The following is a 14,071-nucleotide window of genomic DNA, read 5'->3' as shown; positions in this document are numbered from 1 at the left end:
GGCGGGGCCTGGAGGACGGAGGCGTGAGAGGCGGAGCCAAGGACTTCCCGGAGGGTTCGTGCGTGAGGGCCCGGGGTGTTTCCCAAGCGGAGGAGAGACCAGACTCCCGAGGCTCAAAAACTCATCTTTATTGGGAAGACTCAAAACAAACAACCTGTATCCCCCACCTTCAGGCTTGGGGAAGGAGAGCTGAGGATCTGCACCCTTCTCCCATATGTACACTCCAGAATCCGCCTGGAGAAGGTGCCCCCCTCTTGTGGGGGTTGAGGCAGCTTTACAAGCTGGTGCGTGGGAGCCAAGCCCCTTTTCCTCTCCGGACTCGGTTTTCTCATTTGTAAAATGGGCTCAGGGGAAACCGGTGCTACGGAGCTTCTGACCAGCGCTGAACATGTCCCATTCAGAAGGATGAGGAGGTCGGAAGACTGACCAAGGGTGGCCCAAGGGGATGGAGGTGGTGGACATCCTGGTTGGGTTTTCAGGGCTCCTTCTACCTACTTCCCTCCCGCCCAGCGCCTCTCTCCTCCAGCACCTCGGGGCTACGTGGCCTCGGGCCCCGGGGACAGGAGCCCTCCCCCAAATCCGACCTCGCGGTACTGGTTGGGGAACATGTTGCTGCCCACAAGGCTGGCAGTGCCCCCGTCCCCGGGGCCTGGGGCCTGGTATGAGTCCAGTGTCATTGGCTCGGGGCCGGAAGGCTCTCCAACAGTGGGCCCTGCCGCCCCGTTGCCCGTGACAGCGCTGGCGAGTGGCGGCGCCGGGGGCAACATGTCCAGCATGGTGAAGAGTGTGGGGGCTGTGGCGTCATCGTAGGCAAAGCTGTCGTCCAGGAGGTCCGGCCCCCCTGGGGGCTCCAGGCCTGGTAGGGACACGGGGCCAGGGAAGAAGTCTGTATCCGGCAGCAGGGCTGACGGCGGGAGGAACGGGCCTGCAGGGATGAAAAGACCGAAGGAAGCAGGGCAGGCTTCAGGGTCAACTTCTGGCCCCGTTCTATCTCGAATGCCCCGATAGTGCTAAATGCGTTATTACTGTGGCCTCTGTTAATCCCAAGGAGACCCTTGGAGCAGGGACTATCACCATTCTCAATAAGCAAACTGAGGCAACATAATTCACTCACACATAGCTGGCGAGTTGTGGACCCAGGGTTCAAACAATGCTCCTGCAGTGCTAGGGAGTTTTTCCAAAAAATAAGAAAGCCGAAGAGTCTCTAAAGCCCCTCCGCCCCCCCCCCCCATTATAGACACAACCCGAAAAGAAATCCCCGCACATGGGATACCCAAATGAGGAGTCACCAGTCCCCAAATTGGAAGGTAAAATTATGTGTCATCATAGGAGAGTCTCTCTTTGCAACAAGACAAACCTCACCAGCAAAGGTATATTACGCTTATCTCAGAAAGAGACCCAGGACTACTGGGACTCTATTTCCCAGCCTCGCTTACAGCTTAATGTGGTTATGTGACTAAGTTTTCCTCACTGGAATGTGGGCATGATGGCTGGAGCTGGGGCAGCCACCTTGGACCATGAGATAGAAACTGTGAGGTGAAAATGGCTGGAGCTTGCTTGGGTCTCTGATGATCATACAGCCTCCAAACCATCCCAGGACTGTCTATCGCTGATTATCTGAGAGAAGACATAAAGTTCTACCTTGTCAAAGCCCCTGTTAATTTGGGGTTTGCTGTGAACGCAGCTAAACATGATCATAACAAATGCAGGTGGCATTCCCGATTTCTGGCAAGTTCCTAAGATCTGAGCATGAACTCTGTGCCAGCCACTGTGCTGTGGGACATGACCTCACTAAATTCTAAAAGGGACCTTAAGAGGTAGAGTTTCCGTCTGACAGATGAGGTCCCAAGGAGTCACACGGAAGTCTCACCGTGGCTAAATTCGGGCCTCAGAATTCAAACTCCATCTGATCCCATGAGGCCATGCTCCTAACCATTATACTATCATGCCAGAGCAGCTCTGCCCCAAGGATGAGAGAGGGGGACTTTAGGCACTGGGAAACTGGGGTGATGGAGGAGGCAGATGAATGGCAGGTGGCTAATGAGGAGAGGCTGGGATTGGTGGTTGCTATGGGCGGAGCTCTGGAGGCACTGGTTACCAGGGGCAGTGGGTAGAGGGAATAACAGGTGACACTTGAAACCTCCAGGGTGGGGCTGGCTGGGTCCAGGTTCAGCTGAGTCTGGCTGGGAGCTGGGTGGCTGGGGTACTGGGGGGGTGGGGGGGTGGGCGGCGTTCTTCCAGCTGGTCAGTGGGTGGGGAGGCTTCTGATGGCAGCCAGATGGGGCTGCGGTTCATGGGAAGTGGAAGCTGGCGTGTGAGTTTAGATGAAGGCAGGGGTCGAACAGGCCAGAGGGTGGCTGGGTTAGAGAGGCTCTCAGTGAGAGTTGGCTGGCCCTGACACCCACCCCCACCTGCCTGCCATCCACTCCCGGCCACCTCCTTCACACAGCGCTTCACCACCAACCTACACAGATGGCCACGTACAGCTCCCCGCCCCATCACAGACCAGGTGGGTGACCTCGGGTAAGACCCCCCGTCTGCCTCTCTGTCGGGCCGTGCGCTGAGCCTGGAGCCTGCTTGGGAGTCTCTCTCTCTTTCCGCCTCTCCCCCACTCGCTCTCACTCTCCCAACATCAATAAATAAACGTTAAAAAGTACATTAAAATCTAAAAGGCCCGTGAGGTACGCCTATGGTGAAACGCTTCAGAGGAGGCCCTGAAGCTCTGACCAACTTGGCCATGGTCACCCAGCGAGTCAATGGCCCAGCTGAGATCAGAGCCTCCAGACTGTGTCCAGAAATCTTATTCTTTCTACTTCAGGCTGCTGCCTAAGTGGTGAGTTACTGGCCTTGTGCGAGGTGGGGGGGCGGGGGGGGGGGCGCTGAAGAGGCCAGAAGCACCCTCACCCTGCTTCAGAGGGCAGGGACCGACCCGTGCCGTGACCCACCTGAGCCGTGGTTGGGCAGGAAGTGATCCAGGAAGGCCGGCTTTTTCCTCCGCCGTTTGCTCTCGATGCCATGGGGGTCTAAGGGAAGGTGGAGATGAGGAGCCCTGGACCCTCACAGCCCCGCCTCCCCAGCCTAGGACTTAGCCATCCCCTCCCAGGAACCTGGAGATGGGCGTGGAAAGGGGCATAAGGGACACACCGGAGCTGTTCAGCTCCCCGAGGACGTCCGGCATCCCCCGTTTCCGCTTCTTGTCCACTCCGTAGCTGTCTGTTCAGGAGACACCGGGGGCAAGGGAATCCATCAATAATTATAATTAAGCGTTAATTACAGAGACCGTTTAGGAAGTCCTTGACTTGCTCCGGTTTTTGGCCAACTAATGCAAATAGATGGCCACATCTTAATCAGAATGAAAAACCCAAATCCACTTCTAGCCACACTGGCCTCTTTGTCGTTCCTGGAACACGCCAGGCACAATCCTGCCTCAGGGCCTTTGCACTTGCGACTCCAGCTGCTTGACACTATTTCCCACCTCCCACCACTTCCCTCAAGAATTGCTTAGACATCCTCACGTCCTCAGCCATCCCCTTCTCCAGGAAGGCTTCCCTGATCCCCAGGCTTGGGTCAGATGCCCCCTCGGAGTGACCTGAGTCCCCTGAGCAATTCCATCCCCACTAAAGGACTATGACACTTACAAGGGCAAAGCTGAGGCTATCTTGGTCACTGCTGTGTCCCCAGCACCAGCCAGTACAGGGCCAGGCATGAGCCAACGTGCTGAGGGGACAAATAAATACTCCCCAAATGCCATCAGACAGGTAGCATTATTTCCATTTTACATAGGAGGCTGAGGTTGAGAGAGGCCAAGTTCACAAAACCAGTTAAGTAGTGGACCCCAGTCTGTGCAGTCATGAACCTGCATTTTACTTCTGCCTCTTCCCCTGGCCCCTCTAGGCCAAAGACCTGGTCTCTGGGCAGTGGGTCACCCTGGATTTCTGCGGTTACCATGGTCCCGAGGCAGGTACGTGAAGGGCAGAGGCTCACTGCAGACCCCGTCAGTGAGCCGCTGCAGGAAGACGTTCACGGTCACAGGCTCAACGATTTCCAGGTCCTCATAGGGCGGTGTCTTGAACACAATGGCGATCTGGCGGTGCACATCGGCCTGGGAGAAGTCTGCCCGGCCTTCCCAGGAGGCCCTGCTGAACACCACCGATATATCCTCTGGCGGGAAAGTGGGGACATCAGCTGAGCCAGGACACTGGCCCACTGGGCCCCCAACACGTTCAGCCTCCCCCCAAATCAATGTTGAGGTTTTTCAAGTATTTTTTTAAGTTTTTGCAATTCCAGCTGATTTTTTTTTTTAAATGAGTTCCACGCCCCATGTGGGGCTTGAACTTACGACCCCAAGATCGAGAGTCACACGCTCTACCAACCAAACCAGCCAGGTGCCCCCGATATTGATAGTCTTAAGAATAAAACTAATCATCGTGGCAGCTAACCTGTTGAGCACCTACTCGTGTGCTAGTCTCTAAGTATCTTAAATATTTTTTATGTATATTATCTCATTTAATCCTTTCAGCAACCTGAGCGGCAGGTAGAATTAATATCCCCACGGTGTCAGAAGTCCCCCAGACCATTGTCAGATTCAGTGATTCACTAAGGGGACCCACAGGACTCAGCATATACTCATACTCATGGCTGAGATTTATTACAGCAAGAAGGTAATGAGCGTCCTCAGTAAAGGGAAAAGATTTTGCCTGGAGTAAAGTCCAGAGGAAACCAGTCACAAGCTTCCAAGAGTCCTCTCCCAGTGGAGTCGCAGAGAACATGCTGAGTACCCCCCCACCCCCCGTAACAAACTGTGACAACACGTGTGAAATGCGGTCTCTCAGGGAAGCTTGCTGGAGACCCTGGCACCCCGGGGGTTTTTATTGGGGGTTGGTTCCATAGGCACCGTCTGCCTGGCACATACCAAAATTCCAGACTCCCAGAAGCAAAGCAGGTGTTCAGCACAAACCACATTGTCCATGCAAACAGTTTAAACACAGTGAGCCACTCCCATCAGTCAGGGAATGGTGGGAGCCCTCTCGACACCCAAGATTCCAAAAGCCAGCCAAGGGTCAGCCCTTGAAGTAGGCCTTTCAAAGGATAATAGTCTCAGATCTACTGTGCCAACTCTCCTACACAGCCACTTTAATTTTTTTTTAATGTTTATTTATTTTTGAGAGAGGGGGAGAGAGAGAGAGAGAGCACGAGCAGGGAGGGGGCAGAGAGAGAGGGAGACACAATCCGAAGCAGGCTCCAGCCTCTGAGCTGTCAGCACAGAGCCCCAACTCATGAAACTCGAGATCATGACCTGAGCCGGAGTTGGACGCGTGACCGACTGAGCCCCCCAGGGGCCCCGAGTATGATTACTTTTATTAGCATTATACAATGTACTAGCTTCAGGTCTGGCACTCAGAAATTCTCATTAACACTAACTCTTTGTAGTGTAGTTCTTGGGTAGTTGAGATCCCGTAACATCCCAACACCAGCTCATTTTAGGGATGAGGAAATGGAGACTCAGGGTGGTGAAGTCACCAACCCAAGACTGGCCAGTGAGTGAACGATGGATCAGGACTCACATCTGCCTCTAGCTGGTTGCACACACCTAGAACAGTTTCCCTGCTCTTGGACCCCAATCCCAGGCCCCTAACAATCTCCTTGGCATTCCTCAGATCTTGGCTCAAATATCACCTCCTCTGGGAAGCCTTCCATGGTGCCCAGACCATGTCTGGTCTTCTTGTTGTTCAGTCTTGGTGCTTTGTCTTCTTCCGTCTTAGCATAACTCACCTTTGGAATTTGTCTTTATTTCCTTATCCCCCCCACTGAACTGGGAGCCCTGCGAGAGCAGAGCCCAGGACTGTCTCTGTCACTGCTATGTCCCAACACTGCCTAACACAAGGGCCCAGCACAGAGAGCCACTCAATCACCATTTGCTCATTCACTCAAAATTCTATAAGAACCTCCCATTCCTGGGGGGGGGCACCTGGGGGGCTCAGCCAGTTGAGCGTCCGACTTCGGCTCAGGTCATGATCAGGTTTGGGAGTTCGAGCCGCGTCAGGCTCTGTGCTAACAGCTCAGAGCCTGGAGTTTGCTTCAGATTCTGTGTCTCCTCCTCTCTCTGCCCCTCCTATGCTCATGCTGTCTCTCTCTGTCTCTCAATAATACATAAACGTTAAAAAAAAAATTAAGAACCTCCCATTCCTGGGCACAAAAACTTATACATAAATGTTCGATTGGTCATAGTGACACTTGTAATAACCAAAAGGTGGGAGGAACCTGGGTGGCTCAGTCAGTTAAGTGTCTGACTCTTGATTTCTACTCAGGGTGGTGGAATCGAGCCCTACACCAGACTCTGCATTGCAGAGCCCGCTTGGGATTCTCTCTCTTCTCCCCTCCCCTGCTCATGCTTTCTCTCTCTCTCTCTTTAAAAAAGTTAAAAAAGGGGAGCCTGGGTGGCTCAGTCGGTTAAGCATCTGACTTCGGCTCAGGTCATGATCTTGCGGTCCGTGAGTTCGAGCCCCGCGTCGGGCTCTGTGCTGACAGCTCAGAGCCTGGAGCCTGTTTCAGATTCTGTGTGTCCCTCTCTCTCTGACCCTCCCCCGTTCATGCTGTCTCTCCCTGTCTCAAAAATAAATAAACATTAAAAAAAATTTTTTTTAGGTTAAAAAAAAAAAAAACAGGGGATCCTGGGTGGCTCAGTCGGTTGAGCATCCAACTTTTGATTTCAGCTCAGGTCATCATCCCCGGGTTGTGGGATCAAGACCTGCATCAGGGCTCCACAACCAGCATGGAGCCTGCCTGGAATTCTTTCCCCCTGTGCCCTTCCCCCACTTATGCATATGCTCTCACGCTCCCTCTCTCTAAAAAAAAAAAAAGAAAAAAGAAAAGACAAAAAAAGTAAGACATCTAGGTTTAAAAAAAAAAAAAAAAAAAAACCCAAAAACTCAAGTGTTTACAAAATAAAAAATTTTTAAATTAAAAAACAAGAATAGCCAACCCAAATATCCACCAACTTATAAATGAATAAACAAATTATATATCTGTGCAGTGGTGTATTCAGTCGTAAAAAGGAATAAAGCACCGTACTACCACATAGACGAATCCTGCAAACATTAAGCGAAAGAAGCCAGACATGAAAGGCCATGTATCCTATGATTCCATTTATGTGAAATGTCCAGAAGAGAGAAATCTACCAACAGAAACTGATTAGTGGTGGCCAGGGCTTAGGGGAGGGAAGAATACAGAGTGACTGCTTATATGATATAATAGACCACGAAAATGTTCTGGAACTAGATAGTGGTGGTGGCACCCCATGATGACTGTATTAAGTGCCACTGAATTGTATATTTTAAAACAGTTTAGGGGCGCCTGGGTGGCTCAGTCGGTTAGGCGGCCGACTTCGGCTCAGGTCACGATCTCGCGGTCCGTGAGTTCGAGCCCCGCGTCGGGCTCTGTGCTGACAGCTCAGAGCCTGGAGCCCGTTTCAGATTCTGTGTCTCCCTCTCTCTGACCCTCCCCCGTTCATGCTCTGTGTCTCTCTGTCTCAAAAATAAACGTTAAAAAAAAAAATTTAAAACAGTTTACAAAAATTTTTTTAAAGAGTAAGGGGCAGCCGGGTGGCCCAGTTGGTTGAGTGTCTGACTTCGGCCCAGGTCATGATCTGGTGGTTCGTGAGTTCGAGTCCCACATTAGGCTCCCCGCTATCAGCATGGAGCTGGCTTGAGATCCTCTGTCCCCTCTCTCCCTGCCCCTCCCTCACCTGCATGCGTGCTCTCTCTCGAAAATAAATAAACATTGAAACAATTTTTAATTTTAAAGAGTGAAACTTGTGGCAAAAAAACAAAAAAAAGTACAAATTTTTTTTTTTTTTCCTGAGAACGTCATGTGTGCTTGACCCTGGACTGGGTAGTTCTGGGGACACAGCTGCTCACCAAGACAGCCCTAGGTCCTACCCTATACACCCCAATGGGGGAGACAGATGTTAACTATGTAATCACACAGCCTGAGAAAGGATTGAGAAGGATCCCTGAAGCTGTGACAGGCTCTCCCACTCTGCTCCCCACCTGCCCCAATGGCCTTGCTGTTCCTCCAACACTGGGACCTGCTACCACCCCAGGGCCTTTGCACTTGCTGTTTCCTCTGCTGAATCGCTCTTCCCCAGAGAGTCACACAGATCCCTCATGGCTCCCATAACATACCCTAAGAGTGGTCTTCCCTGACCCCACTGAGTAAAATTGTGCCCACAAGCCTTCCGGCCATTCTTCCCTAGCTCCTTTCTCAGAATTGTTTTTCTCCAAACACTACTTTTTCACCATCTTCCTGAATTTTTTTTCAACTCTCTTTCTCTATCTTTTTTCTGTTTCCTCCCAGAACAATGATTAGGAGCACAGACCACCTGCATTCAAATCCGGTCTCTACCCGCCTAGCTGTGTGACCTTGTGCAAGTTACTTAACCTTTCTGTGCCTTAGTTTCCTGTCTATAAAAGAGAGATAATGATTGGATCTACCTCCTAGAACTGTTAGGCAATTAGATGATCTAATGAGTGATGCATACAAAATGCTTGTAAGACAGGTGCCTGGGTGGCTCAGTCAGTTAAACATCCGACTTCAACTCAGGTTATGATCTCATAAGTTCGTGGGTTCGAGCCCCACGTTGGGCTCTGTGCTGACAGCTCCGAGCCTGGAGCCTGCTTCAGATTCTGTGTCTCCTCCCTTTCTCTGCACCTCCCCAGCTTGCCCTCTGTCTTCCTCTCAAAAATAAATAAACATTAAAAAAAAAATCTAAAACAAAAACCAAAGTGCTTGTAAGAGAGCTTGGCATATAGAAAGGGCAAGATAAACGTTAGCTCTTTTTTAAAAAAATTTTTTTTTAAACGTTTATTTATTTTTGAGACAGAGAGAGACAGAGCATGAATGGGGGAGGGTCAGAGAGAGAGGGAGACACAGAATCTGAAACAGGCTCCAGGCTCTGAGCTGTCAGCACAGAGCCCGACGCGGGGCTCGAACTCACAGACTGCAAGATCATGACCTGAGCTGAAGTCTCACGCTCAACCGACGGAGCCACCCAGGCGCCCCAACGTTAGCTCTTTATTACTGTTGGGGGTGATGCGATGTAAAATAGAGTCACATGACAGAAAATGCAAAGGATACAGAACAGACATATATGGTAAGAGGGAAAGCTCTCCCCAGCCAGGCAATGCGGCGGGCACCTGTTTTTTATGAAACCCTCTCTTTGAAAAAGGGACACTTGAACAGACACGAATGAAGTGGGGGAGATATTTCTCCCCCTCTCCATTTTCCTCCTCCTGTAGCCCTAGCACAGCCGTCATAAAGCATTTATTTATGCAACTCCAGGATGTTAATATCAGAGTCCCCCCCCCCCCCCCCACCGTCGCAGCTCCTGGGGGCCGGCACTGCCTGGCCTGAGCCAGCACATAAGGCTCTCCATCTTTGCGCATGAATGAGCGAGTGAGCGGCTCCGTGAGCGAACGGACCAGTCAGCTGTTTCACTTGGACTCCCCAACCAGAGTTCTGGATCCTTCGACTCCGCCGCCCCAGTCGACCAGCTCCTCCTCACCCAATCACCCACCCAGCTCCCTGGCTACCCCAGCAAAGCCAGCAGACCCCACGCCGCCCCGGGGCGCTGTCCCAGGTCCCTCACCTTTCTGCACCTTGTCGCACAGCAGATAGAGCTCCTCGCCCCCCGTGCACGGCCCGCTCTCCTTGTTAATTCGGCAAATCCGCAGCTCTGACGTGTTTGTGGACTCTGGGACAGAGCGAGGGGAAGATGGATGGAAGCAAAGATGAGAATTCAGTCATCCAACCCTTAGCAGGTACCCCGTGGGTGCCCACCCTGGGCCAGGCCAAGATGGAAACGGAGAAGCCAGCTGGCCTGATCCTCCTGGAACCCGTGGTCCAGGGAGAAGAAGAAGATGCTCAGACGGAAGGGTCGATGGAGAGTCGCGAGTCCTCCAGGCTGGGGCCCAGCGAGTGTCCAGCCGAAAGGGAGGCTGTCAGACCTCAGAGGAGAGTCGGCCAGGTCAGAGGTCAGAGACCATTCTGAGAGCAGGATTCATGGTCTGAAATCTGTAGTGGACACCCTCGTCTTGCCTGGCTAGAAGCAGTCCTGGCCCTCTTTCTGTTAACAGCCCCTCGATTTTTCTTGAAGATAACAGCCCCCACCCCCATCTCAGTCAAGTGTGCACCTGTCTTGGGGGGCTGAAGCCACTCCCTAGCTCAGCAGTGATCACATGCCCCAAACCTGGCCAATGAAAGCACTGCCTCCCTCTGGCCACAGTTGATTGGTCAGAGAGGAACACATGACCAAAGCCAGGCCAATGAGAGCAAGCCCCGAGAATCCAACCAAAAACATTGGGTAAGAGAAGCTCTCTTTGGGCACAGGGGAGAGGTTCCAAGCTGGTAGGATACAAGGCTAGGGCTGCATACAGTCATTTTGCTCCCACCATGGGAGGACCCTGCCAAAAATGACTCTAAATTGGAGGAAGTAGAACTTAGAGTTGGAAAGAGATCCCTAATGGTACTGCTGAGCACCTGGATTCAGCCAGACCTGAAGCACTTTAGGTGCTGGACCTTGTTAATTAATGGAACAAACAGATTCTTCAGCCCACTTGAGTTGGAATTCTATCACTTGTACCCACAAAAGCCTTGACTGAATTAATATCCCTCCCATTTGGGGGCACCTGGGTGGATCAGTCACGTAAGCGGCTGACTCTTGGTTTTGGCTCAGGTTGCGAACTCACGGTTTGTGAAATCGAGTCCCGAACCGGGCTTTGCACTGACAGCATGGAGCCTGTTTGGGATTCTCTCTCTGCCCCTCCCTCTCTCTGTCTCAAAATAAATAAACTTAAAAAAAAAATCCCTCCTCGTTTTGATGCTTGTGGCAGTCACTGTAGGCTGCTAAAACCTAACAGCCATTCCCATTCTCCTCTTCCATACCTATATCCCTTTGGAGAGGATGGAAAACCTAAATGCTTGCTTTCCCAGACTCCCTTGCAACTAGGGGCAGCGATGAGACCAAATTACGGCCAAGGATACATAAACAGAAGTCCACCAGGGGGATTCTGGGGAATCTACTGTTTTCTGTATAAAAGAAAAAAGTATTATTACTCGTGCTGCCTCTTTCCTAGAACTGCCTAGTATAGTGGTTCAGGTTGTGCATTCTACAATACTAAGAGCCCTCGTTTCCATAGGCTACCTAATAAATGCTGACCACTGCAATTGGGCAGTGTACAGCCTGCACACCGTACAGGGTGACCCTGCCCATCGTGCCTTGAACACAGACATGATATCTGGAGCCGTGGCAGCCAGCTCATGACCAAGGGCATCACAGAGCTGAACCAGGGCCCTAATATTGCCGAGCAGCTGAATCAGCACCAACAGACTTAATAACGAGACAAATAAAAATAAAGAACACCCTTGGCTTGTTTGTTCAAACAATTGAATGTGGGGCTTTCCAGTATCTGTGGCCAACAACAATCCTAATACGCACACCCCAGACTCACTCTTGTCATAGACGGGCTCAGAGAGTACAGGGTCCATCCGGCGCATCTGTCCCTGCTGGTCCCTATATGAGGCCTGGAAGCAAATCCTCACGACATTCATGTCCACCTCTTGATGGTTCTTCAGGGACCCAGCTGTAGGAGAGGTATGGGAAGGCTGAGGGTGGGGGGTGGAGACTCTGGTGGGAATATGGTGGAGAGGGTAGGGACTGGGGGCTGGGGAGATAGTGGATACTGGAGAAGGTGAGGTAAGGGGACCGGGTGGCAGAGAGGGCAAGGCGTTCAGGAGGACAAGACAATCTGACTAGTTTCGGGGACTCACCGTTGTAGGGGTCGATGCCCAGCTGAATCTTCCGCTCAATGGCGGCTTCAATCTCCTTCTTCCTCACACACTGGATGCCCAGATTGTTAAAGCTGAACGGGGAGAGGGAAGGAATGGGTGAAGGGAAGTACTCATGAATAGGCAGGTAGAGACCTAACCCAGAGGAGGACTCCGGCATATGCTGCCTCGGGGCTCAGAGTCTCAGGGTGCCCAGCATCAGGAGGGCCCTAGGGTTTAAACCCCTCAGGAGCATTGGGGATTCTCAAGAGAACCTGGAAACGCACCTGTCTTTACCATAAGAAAACACTGGCCAACCCCATTTATAGTGGGAACACTGCAAATTATGGGGCACCCGGGTGGCTCACTTGGTTGAGCATCTGACTTCAGCTCGGGTCATGATATCGCAGCTCGTGAGTTCGAGCCCCACATCGGGCTCGCTGCTGTCAGCCTGTCCGCGCAGAGCCCGCTTCAGATCCTCTGTCCCCCTCTCTCTGCCCCTCCCCTGCTTGCGCTCTCTCAAAGATAAATATTAAAAAAAAAAAAAAGTGGGGCGCCTGGGTGGCTCAGTCGGTTAAGCGTCCAACTTCAGCTCAGGTCACGATCTCGTGGTCCGTGAGTTCGAGCCCCGCGTCGGGCTCTGGGCTGATGGTTCAGAGCCTGGAGCCTGCTTCCGATTCTGTGTCTCCCTCTCTCTCTGCCCCTCCCCCGTTCATGCTCTGTCTCTCTCTGTCTCAAAAATAAATAAACATTAAAAAAAATTTAAAAAAAAGGACACTACAAATTAAAACCGACGTGATGCCAATGTATAAAAAACTCATCGACACAGCAAGGATCAAAACGTTTGATAAAGCTCTCGAGAAAGCTGTCAAGAATCGAGCACTGTCACCCACGGTGGGTGGGAGCGTAAGGCACTCCAGCAAGGACAACACGGCAGGATTCATTCATGCTACAGGTATTTCCTGAGCACCTACTGGGTGCCAGGCACCGTGCTGGGCACTGGGGGACACAACCGGGAACAAAAGAGACAATATCCCTACTCACATGGAGCTTCCATGTGATTTTTTTTTTCTGCCCTTCAGTAAATGTATCCATCACTGAAAGTACACCTGTGTGGACTTAGAGCGAGCAATTTTATTTCTAGGAACCGATCCTAGAGAAGAAATGATATATGTGTAAAGCCATGCATTACAACACAGTTAGTAACTGGGCCACAGGAGGCCGGAACCACCCTAAGTGCCCATTACTAGGGGACTTGCTTAATTAATTGTGCACGTCTGTACATCAGAATTCTATGCAGCCAGGAAAAAGGATAGGGCAGCTCTAGATGCTTATAGGAGCGATCTCTAAGATGTACTAGAACATGAAAAGGAGGTACAAACGTCTGCTACTACTTGTAAGGGGAGAAAAAAAAAAAGTACGTGTAGCATATTTTTAATCGCCTCTAGGAAGGGACGCTGATAGCTGGGAGGAAGTTTATTTTTCACCGTAGAATCTTTTTGTACCTTTTAATTTTTATTTATTGTAAATGATAAAGGGGAAGAAGGAATGATCCTCGCAGTTAAGTGGGGTCGGGAGTCAAATCCCAGCTTTGCCATCAGCTATCTGGGCTCCTTCACCTCTCCGTGCCTCAGTTTCCACCTCTACAAAATGGGGATAAATATAATGTGTGTGAATGGGCGTGCAGCAGGGGGGCCAGGCCTAGGTAAGCCCCTCCACCACCCCCAGGCCTGGCCTCAGTCTCCTCATCTAGGAAATGCAGTGGGGACAATCTGGCCGAGCGGCCCCTTTTGCTAAGGTTTCCCTGGGCAATCTTCAGCCCCTCTATTTCTCTGGTGCCTGAGGTGCAGGGTTAGGGATCGGGGGTCAAGTACCTGTGCCGGGGGCTGACATGAGGCCGGAGCCTCACCCTGCAGACGCCGTCGGTGCAGTCTTTCCCCACGAGGCTGTGGGGGTGGACTCGGTGAGGCCAATCCTTCCACACCAGGCAGGCGGTCACCTCCACCTCCCGAAGCCCTCCACAATCCCGGAGCTGCAGGGAGACAGGTGCGCTTTTGGGGTCCCATCGCAGACACCTGCACTCATCCAAACTCCCTGGGGCCTCCTCTGGTAGCTCCCCAACCCTCTCCCCCCATAGGATGACGGAAGGGCGTTTGCTTAAGACCCCTCTGGGATCCTGAGCCAGAGGCTTCCGACTGGTGACCTGGGGGCCTCATCACATGATAGCTGCCCTCCAGATGTGCCTTCT

At 51.8% G+C, this 14,071-nt stretch overlaps 1 protein-coding gene across 3 annotated transcripts in view; it reads right to left on the bottom strand.

The window, feature by feature from the left end:
- Positions 1-113: 113 nt before the first annotated feature.
- Positions 114-14,071, bottom strand: part of RELB (RELB proto-oncogene, NF-kB subunit) — a 30,200-nt gene continuing 16,242 nt past the window's right edge. For all 3 annotated transcript variants that reach the window (XM_053210868.1, XM_053210869.1, XM_053210867.1), the window contains 8 exons: positions 13,698-13,855; positions 11,827-11,918; positions 11,508-11,639; positions 9,647-9,751; positions 3,946-4,161; positions 3,145-3,213; positions 2,946-3,023; positions 114-925 (listed from right to left, as the gene is read on the bottom strand). In XM_053210868.1, the coding sequence (XP_053066843.1) occupies positions 537-925; positions 2,946-3,023; positions 3,145-3,213; positions 3,946-4,161; positions 9,647-9,751; positions 11,508-11,639; positions 11,827-11,918; positions 13,698-13,855 (1,239 nt within the window). In that variant the 3' untranslated portion in view covers positions 114-536. The remainder of the gene's footprint in view (positions 926-2,945; positions 3,024-3,144; positions 3,214-3,945; positions 4,162-9,646; positions 9,752-11,507; positions 11,640-11,826; positions 11,919-13,697; positions 13,856-14,071) is intronic.

Source organism: Acinonyx jubatus, chromosome E2, assembly GCF_027475565.1.
Source record: "Acinonyx jubatus isolate Ajub_Pintada_27869175 chromosome E2, VMU_Ajub_asm_v1.0, whole genome shotgun sequence".
Classification (NCBI taxonomy): domain Eukaryota; kingdom Metazoa; phylum Chordata; class Mammalia; order Carnivora; family Felidae; genus Acinonyx; species Acinonyx jubatus.
The sequence above is the reverse complement of the archived record's forward strand: the minus strand, read 5'-3'. Positions and strand labels throughout refer to the sequence as shown.